Source organism: Bubalus bubalis, chromosome 4 (genome assembly GCF_019923935.1).
Source record: "Bubalus bubalis isolate 160015118507 breed Murrah chromosome 4, NDDB_SH_1, whole genome shotgun sequence".
Taxonomy (NCBI): Eukaryota; Metazoa; Chordata; class Mammalia; order Artiodactyla; family Bovidae; genus Bubalus; species Bubalus bubalis.
In genome coordinates, this window is record NC_059160.1 from 161,978,280 (window position 1) to 161,994,890 (window position 16,611).

General features: G+C 47.4%; 1 protein-coding gene across 7 annotated transcripts in view; it reads right to left on the reverse strand.

The window, feature by feature from the left end:
* The window catches only part of ARHGAP22 (Rho GTPase activating protein 22), a 177,753-nt gene that overhangs the window by 29,012 nt on the left and 132,130 nt on the right, over nt 1–16,611 (reverse strand). For 6 of the 7 annotated variants that reach the window (XM_025284900.3, XM_044942400.2, XM_044942401.2 and 3 more), the window contains one exon: nt 6,407–6,535. In XM_025284900.3, coding sequence (XP_025140685.3) covers nt 6,407–6,535 — 129 coding nt within the window. Of the gene's footprint in view, nt 1–6,358; nt 6,536–16,611 lie in introns of all 7 variants that reach the window. The other variant, XM_025284894.3, reaches the window with a different exon arrangement.

A 16,611-nucleotide genomic window follows, 5' to 3' on the forward strand; every position in this document is an offset into this window, starting at 1 on the left:
TGTAACACTCAACACCTTCTAACACAGTAGTTCTCAAAATGTGCGCCCTAGACCAGCAGCATCAGCATCACCTGGGAACTTGTTAGAAACCAATTCTAGCGACTTAGAAACAGGTTCCCAACTCTCAGTCTCACTTTACAAGCCTTCTCCTGGGTGGTTCCAATGAGAACAATTGTCCTATGCGCTGGAGAGCATAGAATGGAACCTCCGTCTGATCCCTGTGGGGTGCCCGGCCTGCACATGGCAGATGCTCTATGTTAAATAAATAGAACTATTCAGTACTGAGACTGCAGGGCATTTTGTAGCCATTTTCTCTCTTAATTCTCATGACAATTCTGCAAAGACGATGTTCTTTTTCCCATTTTGCAAACAAGAACACAGAGAGAGTAAGTGGCATGCCCAGGGTCCCACAGCAAGCAAAGGGCAGAGCCAGATCACACGCAGACCACAGCCTGGTGCCAAGACCTGTGCTCACTCTGCCTCCTTCAATACTTCAGCGCAAAAGGCTTTGCTAATAAGCACTTTCCTATGCACATAAGACACACTTTCAAGTACTTGCTGGCTCTCTCCAGATAACCAGGCAAGACAGGACTCACCCACGAGCACTCACCAGATGCTGGGTGACTGGTACTCCATGACTCCTTTCTCTTCCCTTTTATAGAGAGCTGGAGAAGGCAATGGCACCCCACTCCAGTACTCTTGCCTGGAAAGTCCCATGGGCGGGATTGGGACTGGTAGGCTGCAGTCCATGGGGTCGCTAAGGGTCGGACACGACTGAGCGACTTCACTTTCACTTTTCACTTTCATGCATTGGAGAAGGAAATGGCAACCCACTCCAGTGTTCTTGCCTGGAGAATCCCAGGGACTGGGGAGCCTGGTGGGCTGCTGTCTATGGGGTTGCATAGAGTCGGACACGACTAAAGTGACTTAGCAGCAGCAGCAGCAGCTGGGAGGTACTGCCCAACAGGGCCTCTTGGGGGGCCACATTGCTAGAGCTGGGCCTGGAAGTCCAGAGATTCAGTGGGGAGTGCGGCCCTCTTCACACTGTCAAGTCTTCTGATCCATGAACATGGGCTGTCTTTCCCTTTATTTAGGTCTTCAATTTCTTTCAAGAATGTCATTTTCAGAGTACTAAGTTTTGTACTTATTCATTAAATTTATTCCTTAGTATTTTGTCTTTTGGATGCTATTATAAATGAAGTTTTCTTAATTTCAGTTTCCATTTCCTCAGTGCAACTGTATAGAAATACAGCTTACTTGACCTTGTATCTTGCAATCTTGCTGAATTTTTTATTAGATCTAAAATAGATTTCTTAAGATTTTCTATATATGAGATTATGCCATCTGCAAATAGATTACTTGTTTCTCCTTCCTAATCTGGATGCATTTTATTTCATTTTCTTGCCTAAGTGCTCAGTTTGAATGTCTAGTACAATGTTGAACAGAAGTGGTAAAAGCAAGAATCCTGTCTTGTTCCTGAAAAGCATCTGGCTTTCTCCATTAAGAATGATGTTATCTGCAAGTTTTTATAGATGCCCTTTAGCAGGTTGAGAAAATTCCTTTCTGTCTCTAGACAGTTGAGTGTATTTATCATAAAATGGTGCTGCTGCTAAGTCGCTTCAGTCGTGTCCGACTCTGTGCGACCCCATAGATGGCAGCCCACCAGGCTCCTCTGTCTCTGGGATTCTCCAGGCAAGAACACTGGAGTGGGTTGCCATTTCCTTCTCCAATGCATGGAAGTGAAAAGTGAAAGTGAAGTCACTCAGTCGTGTCCGACTCTTTGCGACCCCATGGACTGCAGCCCACCAGGCTCCTCTGTCCATGGGACTTTCCAGGCAAGAGGACTGGAGTGGGGTGCCATTGCCTTCTTCGGATTTTATCAAATGCCTTTTTTGAGTTGATTGAGATGATCATGTGGTTTTTGTCCTTTATTCTGCTGATGCATCACATTAATTAATTTTCAGATGTTCAACCACTCTTGCATTCCTATGATAAATCTCGTTTGGTCATCATGTGCAATCCTTTTATAGGTTGCTGGATTCAATTACTCTTGTATTTTGTTGAGGAATTTTCCATCTACACCCACACGATGCTGGTGCTCAGCAGTTCTTCTCCCTCACTGGCATCATCATTGCTGTTTCATCTCCCAACTTAAAAAAATGAAACTCTCTCTTTGCCTGACTCCCCACTTCGGCTACTGTCCCATTTCTCTGTTTCCCTGTACAGTAAACTGCTTGAAAGAGTTGGCTATGCTCACACTTCAGTTCCCCTCCTCTCATCCTTTCTCATGCCCACTATCATCGGGCTTTACCCACAGGACTCCACCAAAACCACCCTTGTCCAAGTCACCAGCGAGCTGTGCCCACCACCTGCTCTCCCCTGGCCGATGTATCAGCAGTTCATAGACACTTCTTCCTTAGGCGGCCTCTTCACTCAGCTCAGGAACCACAGTCACTCCTGGCTCTCCTCAGCCCCCGTGCTGGCCCCGCCTCTGCTTCCTGTCGTCCTACTCCAGGGCAGCTCAGGGCTCAGCCCGGGTCCTCTGCTGTCTCTTCACTGGCTTCGTGATGTCTCATCCAGACTCATGACTTCAAAACCCCATCTGTGTGTCAATGGCTCCCAAATTCCCTTTCCAACCCAGTCCTCTCTTCTGGTCTCTAGCCTTAACTGTCTAACTGCCTACTTGATACCTAAACTTGAGCCTCTAACAGGTACCCCAGACTAAGTCCAAAGTGAAGTCTCTATTTTCCTTCCAAACAACTGCACTTTCTCTTTTCTCTCTAGTCTCAGTTAATGACTAATCCACCCTTCCAGTTGGCTTAGATCAAAACACCTTGGAATTACCCTTGACTTCTCTCATTCTCTTACGCTTTTCACCCTTTCCAGTAAGGGAAGTACTATTGGCTCTACCTTTAAAATATATCAGGAACTCTATTATTCCTCCTCACCAGTGCCATCTGGAGCCAAGCCACCATCATCTCTCACCTGCATGATTGTATAATGAGCTCCTAACTGGTCTCCCTGCTTCTGTCTTTGCGTCTTGCATCCATTCTCGACACAGTAGCCAGAGGGATCCTGTTGGAACCCGAGCCAGACTCGGCCACTGCTCTGTTCAAGACCTGCCAACGGTGCCGCCTCGCCAGAGTCATCACTGTGCAGGGCCCTCCTGCTTTAGCAGCCCCTGCCTCCTCTCTCCCTTCCACAGCTTGCTCCAGTCATACTGGCGTCCTTACTGCTCTTCCAACATGGACACCCCTGCCTCTACTTTCAAAACTCTCTGCCCAGATATGTGTGCAATCGCCCTTTCATCTCCTTTAGTCAAATGTCACTATACACTGAACCCTCCGTCACTCCCACTTGCCCTCCCCATCCCAACTAGTGTGCTTCTGTTTTCTTTCCTAGAATGTGTCTCCACAAGGGCGGGGACCTTGTCTGTCCTACTCACTGCTGTGACTCCAGCCCCTAGAACACATCCTCCAACGAATGACTGGCTGGTTCAATAATGAATGCCCAGACAAGAGGCACTCTATCAGGGCCACTCCTGGGCAGGCCATCAGCAGTCACCAGCTGCCCTGACCCGCTGGCCAGCCCCATTTTCTCTGTGGGGCAGCCAGGCTCTCCCCTGCCCGCAGTAGGCATGTTGCCCGTTTGTGCCTGTCAGAGGTGGTCGCTTTCTGCCAGAACAAACATGCTTGAAAGGGTTCACAGCCTCCGTTATTAAACAGTGAAGGGCTGATCCCCTAAGCCTCCTTTGTAGGGGAACCCAGGCTAATAACAGCTTTGCCAGGAAACCTGCAGAGGCGGATGAAGCCCCCCCTTTGAGAGCCCACACTTGCCTGGACATGTCTGTCACCGCTAACCCCTGGGATTTCTGCGTTTCCTCTATACTTCTGGTCGAAAGGAGATAAACACCTTTGGTGGCGGTTCCTCTTTAAATTCTTGTGAGTTCTTCGGCACACTGCACTGCCTGAGAAGTCTGTAAACGCTGGGGGGAAGAAGGCTGGGGGAGGGGCAAATCTGGATTCTATGTGGGATTCTGCAAATGGTTCCCATTCGGCAAGCACAGAGACAGATGGACAAGCACGTGTGTACAGGGAGTCAACACACCCTGAGGACAGGTAGACCCTGTGTGGTGTGAGAGTGCCCTGATGGGCTGGGACAAAGCACAGCTTCAGAGGTCAGAACAACTCTTTCAGTTCTGCTCCTGACTAGCTCTGTCATCTTGGGCAAATTATTTAGCCTCTTTGACCTTCAGTTTCTCTCCTTTCTTTGTTCTATTTAGTTTTTGATTTTTTAATATAGTGAAATATGCAGACATTCAAAAAGTATTTAAAGCACATAGCCACAGAGATGCATAGTATTAAAAATGCACACCTGCGTAACTAGGCCTGCTATCTTTACTTTACAGCATTCGTCTTTTTGTTTTACTTTATATTTCTTGCTGCCTAATTATTTGGCCATAAATAGTACAGTTTCCCTCTGCCTTATTTTCTAAAAATGTTTATTTTTATTATGCCCCAAGGCATGTGGGATCTTAGTTCCCCAAGCAGGGATTGAACCTGCATGGAAGCTCTGGATCTCCAAGGAAGTTCTATTTTTCTGCCCTATTTTTGACTTTATATAGATGGAATTGCTGCCCTAGTCTCACAGTATGTTTTTAGGGTTCATGCATATTGTTGGCTGGAGCTGTAGTTCATTCATTCTCACCGCTGCAGTTTTCTGTTGTAAGAATGAATTGTTTCTTTCTCCACTGCATTGCTGCTAAACTCGTGGTGTTTTCTGTGACTCGTTCAAAGAGCCTCTTGCTGCCCAAGATCACGGCGACGTCCTCCTCTCCCTAGTGCTCAAAGGCGCCACCTGAAAGTCCAGCCGCACAGGCATCTTCTCTGGGTTCTATTCTCCTCCACTGGGTCACTTTCAACTACCTTGCACCAAAAGGAGCCTGTAGAGGCTGCAGAAGTTCCTGGGTGCACTTGAGTATTCCCAGGCCATTAAACTGGGGCTGTGGGTCAAAGGCGCCATGATCACCAAGGGGCAGGGAGTCCACGGCTACCAGGGTAGGGCCCACTTAGGAAGCCCCCAAAGGTGAGCTTCTGCCCAGGCCTGGATGGTGCATCAATCAAATACTATGCAACATGGAGAGAGAGGATGTTCATGGCTCATGTGGTCAGGACACGGCTGGTCCTGTCTCCATACTCAGTGGCAAGTTGGTGGCCCCAGCCCAGCCGACATGGTGATCCTTTCTAAAAACGCTTTCCACGGTGACTGCACAGCTGGGTATCACTACTGCTTTCTGTGCCCCAAGCCCAGACCTGCGGCACATCCTGCAGCCCCATCTTCAGGACAAGTCTCAGCTGACCATTCTCCATGTCTCCTCCACTCCTACTCATGCCCAGGCCCACATCCTTGTCAGATGAGTCTCAGCCTTGTCTTTCCATGGCCCACCCCTCACACGGCAGCCAGAGGGCTCTTATAAGTCAAATAGTGTCTGTCTCCTGTTCAGAGCTCTCCCTGGTGTCCCATCAATTTAGAAGGAAACCTGAAATCCCCACTACATCCCCAAGGCTTCAGGTCCTCCATCTTCCCATTCTGACTCCTCAGACCCTCTGATCTTCCTGAGAGTCCTCGTGTTTCCACGGCCCTTTCCCAACCCTTCGCACTCTCTGGTCCCTCTGCCTGCATCTCTTTTCCATATCCTAGGCTTTCCCAGTGGCTTCACTAAGTTGGCTTAATAAACAACACTTGACATAGCACCTCTCTGTCCTTCCATGGGCTCTACTTGGCTCCCTTCACTTCTCCCCAGTGGACATCATGGATATCGTCTGTCTCTCCCAGGACAAGGGAAGGGGGAGGGGAGGGGAGAGGCACCCTCTGGTTTAATTCTTAGCACCTGGAATACCACTCCATACATTGCAGGCACCCAATAAAAGTGTAGAATAAAGGAGCAGGTGAGTAAATGGCAACTTTTGTTTTCAGGTCAGGTCCAGGGCTGTGTAGGCCATGCAGGGGCCACAAGTCGCAGCAGAGGGAAGGACTTGGTACCTCACCATCCAATATGACCCTGAGCGCCTACTTCTGGTCTCAGACACACCCAACACTCAGCAAGGATCTGGACACAGGCAAGTACACACAAACCACAGGACTTTAGGTCAGAAGAGGCCATGTTTTTGAAAAGTGGCCCAAGTCTCCCCTGCTAGGACCTGCATGGTCCACCAAGGGGTGACTCCTGAGGGCCGGCAGCAGAAAAGGACACCACCGCCTGTCTGTCTGCTTCCCGCAGGAAGCATGGGACTCAGCCAGCAAGTCCTGAGAGAGAGGGGTCTTGCAGGCTTGGTGTGGGGCAGAGAGGCATGATTACCTGAAGGCAAGGGTTCTAGAGGGTGAGCATGCGCGCTACGGGCAGTACCTCGGCCAAACGGGGCCCAGATGACCCGGCGGATGGCCTGCACCCAGTCTTCCATGTCCCGCTGGGAGCTGGCCATGAGCAGGAGCGCCTCGGGGTTGGCCGGCACCTTCTCCCGCTCCCCGGCACCACCTGCAAGACAGAGAGAACAGGCTTACTGCAGGCACCCGGGCAGACACGGGATGCCTCCCCCACAGGGCTCTCTCCGGCCCAGCACCAGCTGGCTGTCATTCCCTGGGGTGTGAGACGGCTGTCTCTCCAAAAACCATTCAGCAGCAGCTGTGCTTTCTGGTTCTATATTTGCACATCTTCACACCTCGCATATCTGTCTTTGGGGCCCTCTTGGGTTTCTGCCTTAGCCTTCTTGGTTATTTTTCCCTATTATTAAAATCATCCTGGGGTACTATTAGGAAAAAGCATGCAGATTTGACAGCAGCTCAGAGAAGTTCAGACGCCAGAGGAGCTTCAGTACGTATTTTGTTTAAATCAACTTTACACATCTTTAAACCCAGCTAAATGTCACTATGTGGTTTTAACATGGGCTCTGACATCACAGCCTGCTCTCCCACCCCTGAAAACAAGGCCTGATTCTTCACACGAATTAAAGTTAAAGAGGGAATTCTCTGGCGGTCCAGTGGTTAGAATTTTGCATTTTCACTGACGGGACTCTGCGTTCAACTCCCATTAAGAGAAATAACATCCTGCAAGCCGTGCAGTGCAGACAAAAAAAAAAAATTTTTTTTAAGTTACCGAGACTATATTAAACCAGGATGGAGCAAATACTCCAGAATTCTCCACCTGTCCCCACTCACAGCTAGATACTGGATTATTATCCAAAGGCAGAAAGATAGGAATGCCCAGACAGTTTTTGATGAATTGACTTTTTCTACAGTAGCTCCAGAGGTCCTTGAGTTTTCATGTGCAAATGAATTAATTTTGGAGATATACCTAAAACAATTTATACTGAACTGAGGTCTACAAAGTATAGGCAATTTAAGGGATTTTCAAGAATAATCTTATTCTTATGGCCCATCCCATAACATAAAACTCACCATTACTTGCTAAGGTCCCAGAACCTCAGACCCTAAGTGGGTTTACCTGCTGATGGGGTGAGTCCCAGACATCCCTGTTCCCAAGGGAGTGGGATGACAGGAGAGCCGTGAGACCCAGGCCATTCCTTTCTGGAACCCACAACCCAGTGATGGAGACCAGACAGGAGTAAGTGAACCATATGACTCTCCTGATGAACAAAGCTGACACACATCTGTCCGTCCAGGATTCTTTCATCTTCACAACGACCCTGAGTGAGGTACTGTTACTATTTTCATTTGACAGACAAGGAAACTGAAGCACAGAGTGACTACGGAACTTGTCTGAACTCACACAGCTAACACGTGGCCCAACCAGTCCATCCTAAAGGAGATCAATCCTGAGTATTCATTGGAAGGACTGATGCTGAAGCAGAAGCTCCAATACTTTGGCCACCTGATGCGAAGAGCTGACTCATTAGAGAAGACCCTGATGCTGGGAAATACTGAAGGCAAAAGGATATGGGGATGACAGAGGAAGAGATGGTTGGCTGGCATCACCGACTCAATGGATATGAGTTTGAGTAGGCTCCAGGAGTCGGTGACGGACAGGGAAGCCTGGCGTGCTGCAGTCCATGGGGTCGCAGAGTCGGACATGCCTGAGCGACTAAACTGAACTGAATACATGGCAGAGCCTGGGATTCAAAGTCCCGAGCTCTGGGCTCTGATCCAGCCCATGCGCCTGTCGTTTCCCCATGAATGAGGCAGCCCGCTGGGGCCAGGCTGACGGTGGCCAGAGCAGGGCCACTGAGGACTGGGGAAACCGAGGGGGCTGCTCTGAGGGCTGGAGCCTGGGATGAGATGCATCCTTGCTGAGGCGACACCACATGCGAGGCCTAGAGGCGGGTTAAAGGTGGGCCGAAGGGGCCTGTGGAGCATAAAGCTCAGGGGAGTGGTGAGCCAGGGTCCTAGGATGCCTCCTGAGCCCTTCAGGACACACACAGGAGTCCGACTCCTTTGGGCCCAGGCAGAATGCAGAGGCGGAGAGGAAGGGAGCTTGCAGCAGAGACAGCAGAGCCTGGAGCCCAAGAGACAGTGAGGGCCAATGGAAAACAAAGACTGCAGGCATGGCTGGGGCAGCTGTGTGGTCATTCACAGGGCAAGGGCACCACCGCTGAGAAGGGCATGGCTCTGCATCTATAGGACCCAACACAACATGGACTGAGGCAGGGCTGGCTGAGCGTGGGGACGGGAAGCGAGGTGCCACCAGGAAGCTTTTCCATGTATGCATCTCTGGAGAAACATCCCAAAGTAACTCAGAAGAAAAGGACCTGGAGATCGACGGCTCCAAGAGTTTGTTGTGGTTGCTTGCTTGTCCTAAATGAATACTCAGGTTTGTGTGTAACTGGAACTTCTCATTTTTTCAATTATTTTTTTCTAAAGAGGGTGACCCACGTCAAATAAGCTCAAAATCTGGCTCTGCCCTACCTGCAGGCTGACAGAGTCTCTCGTCCAGTTGCGCCTCTGCCTAGGGTCCTGCTCTCCTGGTGCTCTAAGCCTGTGGGCTTAACTTTTCAAGTATTTTTCATGTGTGTGTATTTATCTATGTGTATGTTTATATAGTATATTTAACTTTTTAAGAAATTGCCATAAGCTGTTCTCCAAAGTGATTGCATTACTTTATGCTGCCACCAGCAATAGACGAGGTCCAGCTCCTCCAGCTCCTCACCACACTTGATGCAGCTCTCTGTTTACTCCTAGTCATTATAATGGGTGAGTAGGGGTAGAGGATCATGTTCGAAGTTGCATTTTCCAAATGCCTATTGATGCTGAGTATCTTTTTATGTACTTAATTGCCATCCATGTGTCTTGTTTGGTGAAGTATCTGTTGAAATCTTTTATCCATTTATTTGGCCGAGGTGGGTCCTAGTCGCGGCCTGTGGGATCTAGTTCTGTGAACAGGGATCGAACCCAGACACCCTACATTAGGAGCTCAGAGTCTTTAGCCACTGAACCACCAGGGAAGTCCCTGTCCATTTTAAAAATCGGTTGTTCATTTTTCATTATTGAGTTTTGAGAGTTCTTTACATCTTATATATGCTTATCAGATATACGCTATGTAAATATCTCTCCCAGTCTGCGCCTTTTCTTTTCATTCAATTAACAGTGTGTTTGTAAGAGCAGAAGTGTTCAATTTGGATAAAGCTCTACTTACCAATTTTTTCTGGTTGTGTATCTAAGAAAATTGTGCTTAACCCAAGGTTATAAAAGTTTTCTTCTAGATTTTCTTCCGGAAGTTTCATTTTTAGGGTTTATGTTTAGCCTATGAGTTAGTTTTATAGATGGTGTAAGATAAAGCTTGGAATTCATCCTTTTACACATGGGTGTCCAGTCATTCCAGCACCATCTGGTGAACAGACTAGCCTCCCACACTGACTTGGGCACTTACATAGGTGATCACATCGCCTGCAAATAAAAACAGTTTCACTTCTTCCTTTCCAATCCGGGTGCCTTGTATTTCTGTTTCGTGCCTAATTGCGCTGACTAGATAGAGCCTTAATACCATGTTGAATAGAAGTGGTAAGAGTGGACATCTTATCTTATTCTTGATCTTATAGCAAAAGCATTCAACTTTTCACCATTAAGCATATCCGCTGCAGGTTTCTTATTGATGTCCTTTCTCAGGTTGAGGAACTTCTATTTCCAGTTTGCTGGAGAGGTTTTTTGTTTTTGTTTTTTAACAGAAATGGATGTTGCGATTTTGTCAAATGCTTTTTTCTCTAGCTTTTGAAAAACCACATTTTATGTTTTTAGTTTGTTATTACAGTGAATTACGCTGATAGATTTTCAAATGTTAAACTACCTTTGCATTCCTGAAATCCCAATTGGTCATCATGTATTGTCCTTTTTATTATTCCTGGGTTCAATTTACTAAAATTTTGTGGAGAATTTTTCATCTGTATTCACAAAGGATTTTGGTAGGCTATTTCCTTTTATGTCTTATTTTGGTATCAGGGTAATACTGGTTTCACAGAATAAGCTGATATGTATTCCCTCTTTTTCAATATTTTTGGAAGAGTGTGTAGAGTTGCCATTGTTTTTAATATTTGGTAGAATTCATCGTCAGGGACGGGGTATCCTGGTGGGCTGCCGTCTCTGGGGTCGCACAGAGTCGGACACGACTGAAGCGACTTAGCAGCAGCAGCAGCAGCAGCAGAATTCATCATGGGAAGGTTTTAATAACAAATTAAATTTCTATAATATAGATACCTATTTCTTTTGAGTGAGCTTTGTAGTTTGTGTCTTTCAAGGAATTTGTCTGTTTCATCTAAGTTGTTGAATTTATTGACATAAAGTTGTTCAGAATATTTCTTTACTGTGTTTTTAGTATTTGAAGAGTCTGTAGCGATGTTGACTGTCTCATTTCTATTATTGGTAATTTGTGTCTTCTCTTTTCCCCTAGTCAGTCCCCTAGACGCTTACTGATTTTATTAACGTCAAACAAGAGATTTTTGTTATACTGACTTTATGTCTTTGTTTTTCTGATTAGCAACCTTTGAAAGGGCTACAGTAAATATTTTAGGTTTTCAGGCCATATGGTCTCTGCCAAAACTATGTACTCTGCTGTGGTAGTTAAAAAGCAGCCACAGACAACATGTAAGTGGAAGGGTAGGGCTGTGCGTTTGTGAACAAATTTGTTTTCAAACAGGGGGAGCCAGTCCACAGGTTGTAGTTTGCCAACTTGTGTTGTATCTCATTAATTTACACTCCGATCTTTATTGTTTCTCTTCACCTGTTCACTTTGTGTTTAATTTGGTCTTATTTTTCTAGTGTCTTATGTATTTAGTGTTATAATTGCCCCCTAAATACTGCTTTAGAGGCATGCACAAAATTTGTATATTGTTTTTTTCATCTTTATTCAGCTCAAAATATCTTACCGTTTGGATTTCTTCTTTGACCTATGCGTTATTTAGAAGGGTGTTATTTCCAAGTTTGGGAGGATTTTCCAGAAATCTTTCTGTTACTGATTTCTAAGTCAATTCCCTTGTTTTCAGAGAAGACACACTGTAATGTATGGAAGGGGAAATGTATGATTTGAACATATTTTTGGCTGTACCACACAGCTTGAAGGTCTTAGTTCCTGGACCAGGGACTGAACCAGTGCCCTTCACAGTGAAAGCATGAAGTCCCAACCACTGGACTGCCAGGGGATCCCCGTGAATATGGTCTATCTTGCTAAGCGTTCTGTGTGCACTGAGAAAAATGATTCTGCTGTAGTTGGGTAAAGTGTTCTATAAATTAGATCTAGTTGTTGACTTTTTAAAAAAGTTTACATATTCTTACTGATTTTCTGTCTATGTCTTCTTATATATTTGGTTTCTAAGACTTATTTGGTGGGTCCTGAGTTTTCAGTATAGAGCAAACTATCCCCCACTACTGAGAGAAAACACTTCTGTGCATTCTATGCAATGCCCCAGGAGTGATGAGGTTTTTTCAGTCTGGCAGATAAGCAACAGGCACCACTCCCTGCGCCGTGTCAGAGGGCTCAGTGTGGCCTCTAACCCTTTCTAGTGCTTCTCTCCTTGGCCTCAGGGATTTTCCACACACTCACTCCTGTGCACGTGGCAATGAGCTCCCAAGGGAGTTTCCTCTCCGAGCAGCACTTTCCTCCTTGGTGCTCTATTCTGACACTTGAGATGCTTTGGTCTCCCCAGCTGTCTCTCCAACTCATGGAGCCCATTGGGTTCAACCTGGATTTCCCCTTTCTGCATCACAGCCTGAAAACTTCCCCAGGGCAGGAAGCTAGCGCGTGGTGTAGGGCTCACTTCCTTTGTTCCCCATCTCTTGTGGGGGGTGGGTGTCAACAGTCCTTCACTGCCTAGTGTTTTGAAAGTAATTATCTTAAAAATCATTGTTTCATATTATTTGTCCTTTTGGGGGGATTGTTTTAGGTGGGAGAGCAAACTGGTCCCCATTGCTTGTGCATAATAGGGTGGCCTCTACCCACCACAGGCTGGTAGCAGCCTCTCCCTCCTTCCCAGGTTTGACAGTCAAAAATGTCTCCACAGGTTCTCAAATGTTCCTTGGGGGTCAAGGCTGCCCCCAGTTGAGAAGCATTGATATAGAGCAATGAGATCTAGACCTCCTCTGAGCCTAAATGACTATGATCCTACATCTGTAGACACAATATGGCTTGTCTGAAAATCATAACTATCTCACCCATCACACCAGCTTCCTCTTGTGTTTCTGTCTTAGTGCTGGGCCTCCAGGTGCCCAGAGCAGAAAATTGGGAGTCACCTGGCCTGTTCCTCCCCTTGTCCCCATCCTGTCCCATACTGACCCCCGATGAGCTTGTCCAGTCTCAGGGCTTTAACTGCCATCCCTAAGCCAACAACTTCCAGACTCACTCTTTCCCTGCCCTCCAGATCCTTCTGTGCTCCCCAGACAGCCGCAATGAGATGTCTCCAGGCATCTCCCAAATATGAATTCCATCTCCACATCTGGGACCCCTCCCCTTCCTGGGAGAGGTCAATTCCACCTTCTGGTTACTCAAGTGGAAACCAGACACATCCTCGGCTCCACTCTGTCTCATAGCCATTCTAATGAGTAAATTCTTTTTTTTTTAATTAATTAATTTATTTTAATTCGAGGCTAATTACAATATTGTAGTGGTTTTGCCATACATTGACATGAATCAGCCATAGGTATACATGTGTTCCCCATCCTGAAACCCCCTCCCACATGCCTCCCCTTCCCATCCCTCTGGGTCATCCCAGTGCACCAGCCCTGAGCACCCTGTCTCAAGTATTGAACCTGGACTGGCAATCTATTTCACATATGATAATATACATGTTTCAATGCTATTCTCTCAAATCATCCCACCCTCACCTTCTCCCACAGAGTCCAAAAGACTGTTCTTTACATCTCTGTCTCTTTTGCTGTCTCGCATATAGGGTCATCATTACCATCTTTCTAAATTCCATATATATGTGTTAGTATACTGTATTGGTGTTTTTCTTTCTGACTTACTTCACTCGGTATAATAGGCTTCAGTTTCATCCACCTCATTAGAACTGATTGGTGAGGAGAAAAGGGAACCCTCTTTCACTGTTGGTGGGAATACAAACTAGTACAGCCACTATTGAGAACAGGGTGGAGATTCCTTAAAAAAATGGAAATAGAACTGCCATACCACCCAGCAATCCCACAGCTGGGCATACACACCGAGGAAACCAATGAATAAATTCTATTGGCTCCTCCTTCAAGACATTCAAAATCTGGCCACTTATCACTGTTCCACCTGGTCCAAGCCATCATCATTTCTCCTCTGGATTATTGGTATGGTCTTTAGACTCCCTCCTTGCCCCCAGCAGCTTGTTTTCAGTATGGCAGCATAGTGGCCCAGCCCAAACCAGCTCACACACCTCTGCTCAAAATCCTGCAGCGTCCACCCCTCAGCAAAGTCTTTGCAGTGACCTTCCAGGGACCTCAATCTCTTGCCCATTACCCCTCTGGCCTCATAGCTCTCCCTGCTTTGCTCTCTGCCATTCCTCAGGAAGCGAGATGCTCCCCTGCCGAGGGTCCTCGCATCCGCTCTCCCTTCGCCTTTGCTCTTGCTCAGAATGCCGTTTTTCCAGACGCTGCCATGACTTGCTCCCTCATCTCCTTCGGGTCTTCCCTCAAGTGTTACCTTCCTGGGGGATCCTCCCTGACTACCCAGTGAAACCTCACCTACTACATTCCACCTTGCCCACTGCAACCTGGGCACCTTCCCAGCCTTAATCTTCCATATAAGAGTCATTCAGCCGTGTCCAACTCTTAGAGACCCCATGGACTATAGCTCACCAGGCTCCTCTGTCCATGGGATTCTACAGGAAAGAATACTGGAGTGGGTTGCCATTCCCTTCTCCAGGGGATCTTCCTGACCCACGTTTCGAACCTGCATCTCCCGCATTGCCATAGCACTTATGGAAAGCCATTATATATATATATTTTATGTGTTTATGTGACATGCTTATTGACACTTTATTTTCAGCCCACTCCTGATAGGTCTGTTTTATAGACAACTCCAGCACACTGAGCAGTCCCTGGCATGGGGAGGGCTTGCACGGAATCTGCAGAGAATGGAAGAATAATAGCAGCTGCAAGAACCAAGGCGACAGGCATACACAGAGCGCCCATTCTGAGGCAGGCACGCTGCTCACAAGCTGATGGCAAAGTGGTGGCATGATTCCTATTCTGAGGCAGGCATGCTGTTCACAAGCTGATGGCAAAGTGGTGCCATGATTCTTATCTTAAAGGAAAGGAAACTGAAGTCCAGAGATACCTAGAAACATGTCCAAGCTGTAAAATCAGTGAACTATGACTCCACGCAGCCTGATTCCTAACCTTGACCCCACTCTGTGCTCACTACTTCAACCTATGGCTTGTTTAAGGGTACTGACCCCTACATGACCCTCTCAGGATCCAGCCCAGCTTTTCTTGTTCCCAGTCGGGCTTTCCTCCCTTCTGGGATCCTGGATTTAAGAACTTCCTTTTGTGTTTGAATTTCTTTTCCCACCAGCGCAAGGGGTTTGGGGCGAGGAGGTGACTCCAAAATGCAGCAAGTCCTGGCAGTGGTTCCAGGACAAGAACTCCTATCTTTCAATTTTGCTATACAAGAATTTTCATAATAAAATGCAAAAAGAGTAAATGATATCTGTAAAACCATTTTGTAAACCACTGTAGCCCATGGAACTCCCTCTATGACATTCAGGTCAAAAAGATGTCATTCTTATGTAATTAATCAAATGATATCTGAATTTGTCCAGGATTTATGGAAAATGTTTAAAAATCAAAAGAACTCACTATTTAAAGGTGGCAGCAGCTGCAATGTGTGCTGTGTCACAGGCCCGTCATCATTCGACAAGTTGCCCAGGGGAGCAAGGAGCCCAGGGAAGGCTCCAACACCTGGATTCCCAGGGGGGAGGGCCCAGCGTGGGGATGCAGCTGTGCAGAGCAGCATAATCCAATGGAAAAATACAATGTAAGTCACGAGTATAATTTCAAATGTTTTAGTAGCTACATTAAAAAAAGAAAAAGAACTTATTTTGAACAATATATTTTTGTTTATCCCAACAGATCCAAAATAGCATCATTTAACACATAATCAGAAACTGCTGCGATAGTACGTTTATGTACTTTTTGTACTAAGTCTTCAAAATCTAGTGCGTAGCTTGTACTAAGAGCACGCCTGCTCTAGCTACATTTCAAGGGCTCAGTTGTCACATCAGGCTTGGTGGCTGAAGGTTGGACAGCTTTCAGGTGGGTTAGACTGAGGCTGGAGGGGAGTGGGAGAGCCCACCATCCTAATTTCCTGAGACTCGTGTGTGTGTGTGTGTGTGTGTGTGTGTGTGGTGTTTGTGCGCACACACGTGAGTGTGTGCATGCAGCTAGCTCTCGGCAATGCTTCATGGCCAGCTAGGCTTTTCTGCGATGTCCCCAGGGGCAGCGTTCCCTGCCTATCCCTGACAGGCTGCACTGGGCTGAACTCAAGCAGCAGTTCCAGCCTCCTGCATATCCCTGTTGTCTCATCTGCAGCCTGATTTTCTCACTTGGAGCCACCAAATGCCACTTGCCCTTCAAGGGTTAATCACCCCCAGTCTGGTGTTCTGCAGCCGGCTCTTGGCCTTGGCTGTACACTTACCCCTGGGCAGCAGCCTGCTCCTCTTTAGATGCCTGGTGGGGCAGAAAGGCATGGTGCAAGAACCGGCCGGGCTGTGGGGGCAGGACGGCAGCAACCAAGCTCGCCCAGGAACAGATGCCAGGCACACCAGGTCGCAACCTTCTGACTGCCTGTGCGCTCTGCCCGAGAACTGGGGACCAGGCACTTTTTGTCTCTACTGGGGAACTTCTGCACTTCCCAGTGCCTCAAAGCCGGGACTGTCCCAGGTTGGGAGGGGTGAGGAGGAACTGTGGGCTCCTGCAGGGGTGGGCCTCCAGTTGGTACTGGCGCTGAGTTGGGGCCTGTCCGGGGGTCTACGGTGGAAACCCCTGGGCAGGTCCCAAGTGCCTGCCACCCTGCATGCTCCCTTCCTGGTTTCTGGGACTGAGAGCGCAGGCCTGGACCCCAGCCCCACCAGTTCTGTGCCTCCTGGTCTTCCTCTCCAAGTGGAGCCTCCGACCTCCTCTCCTGGTTGG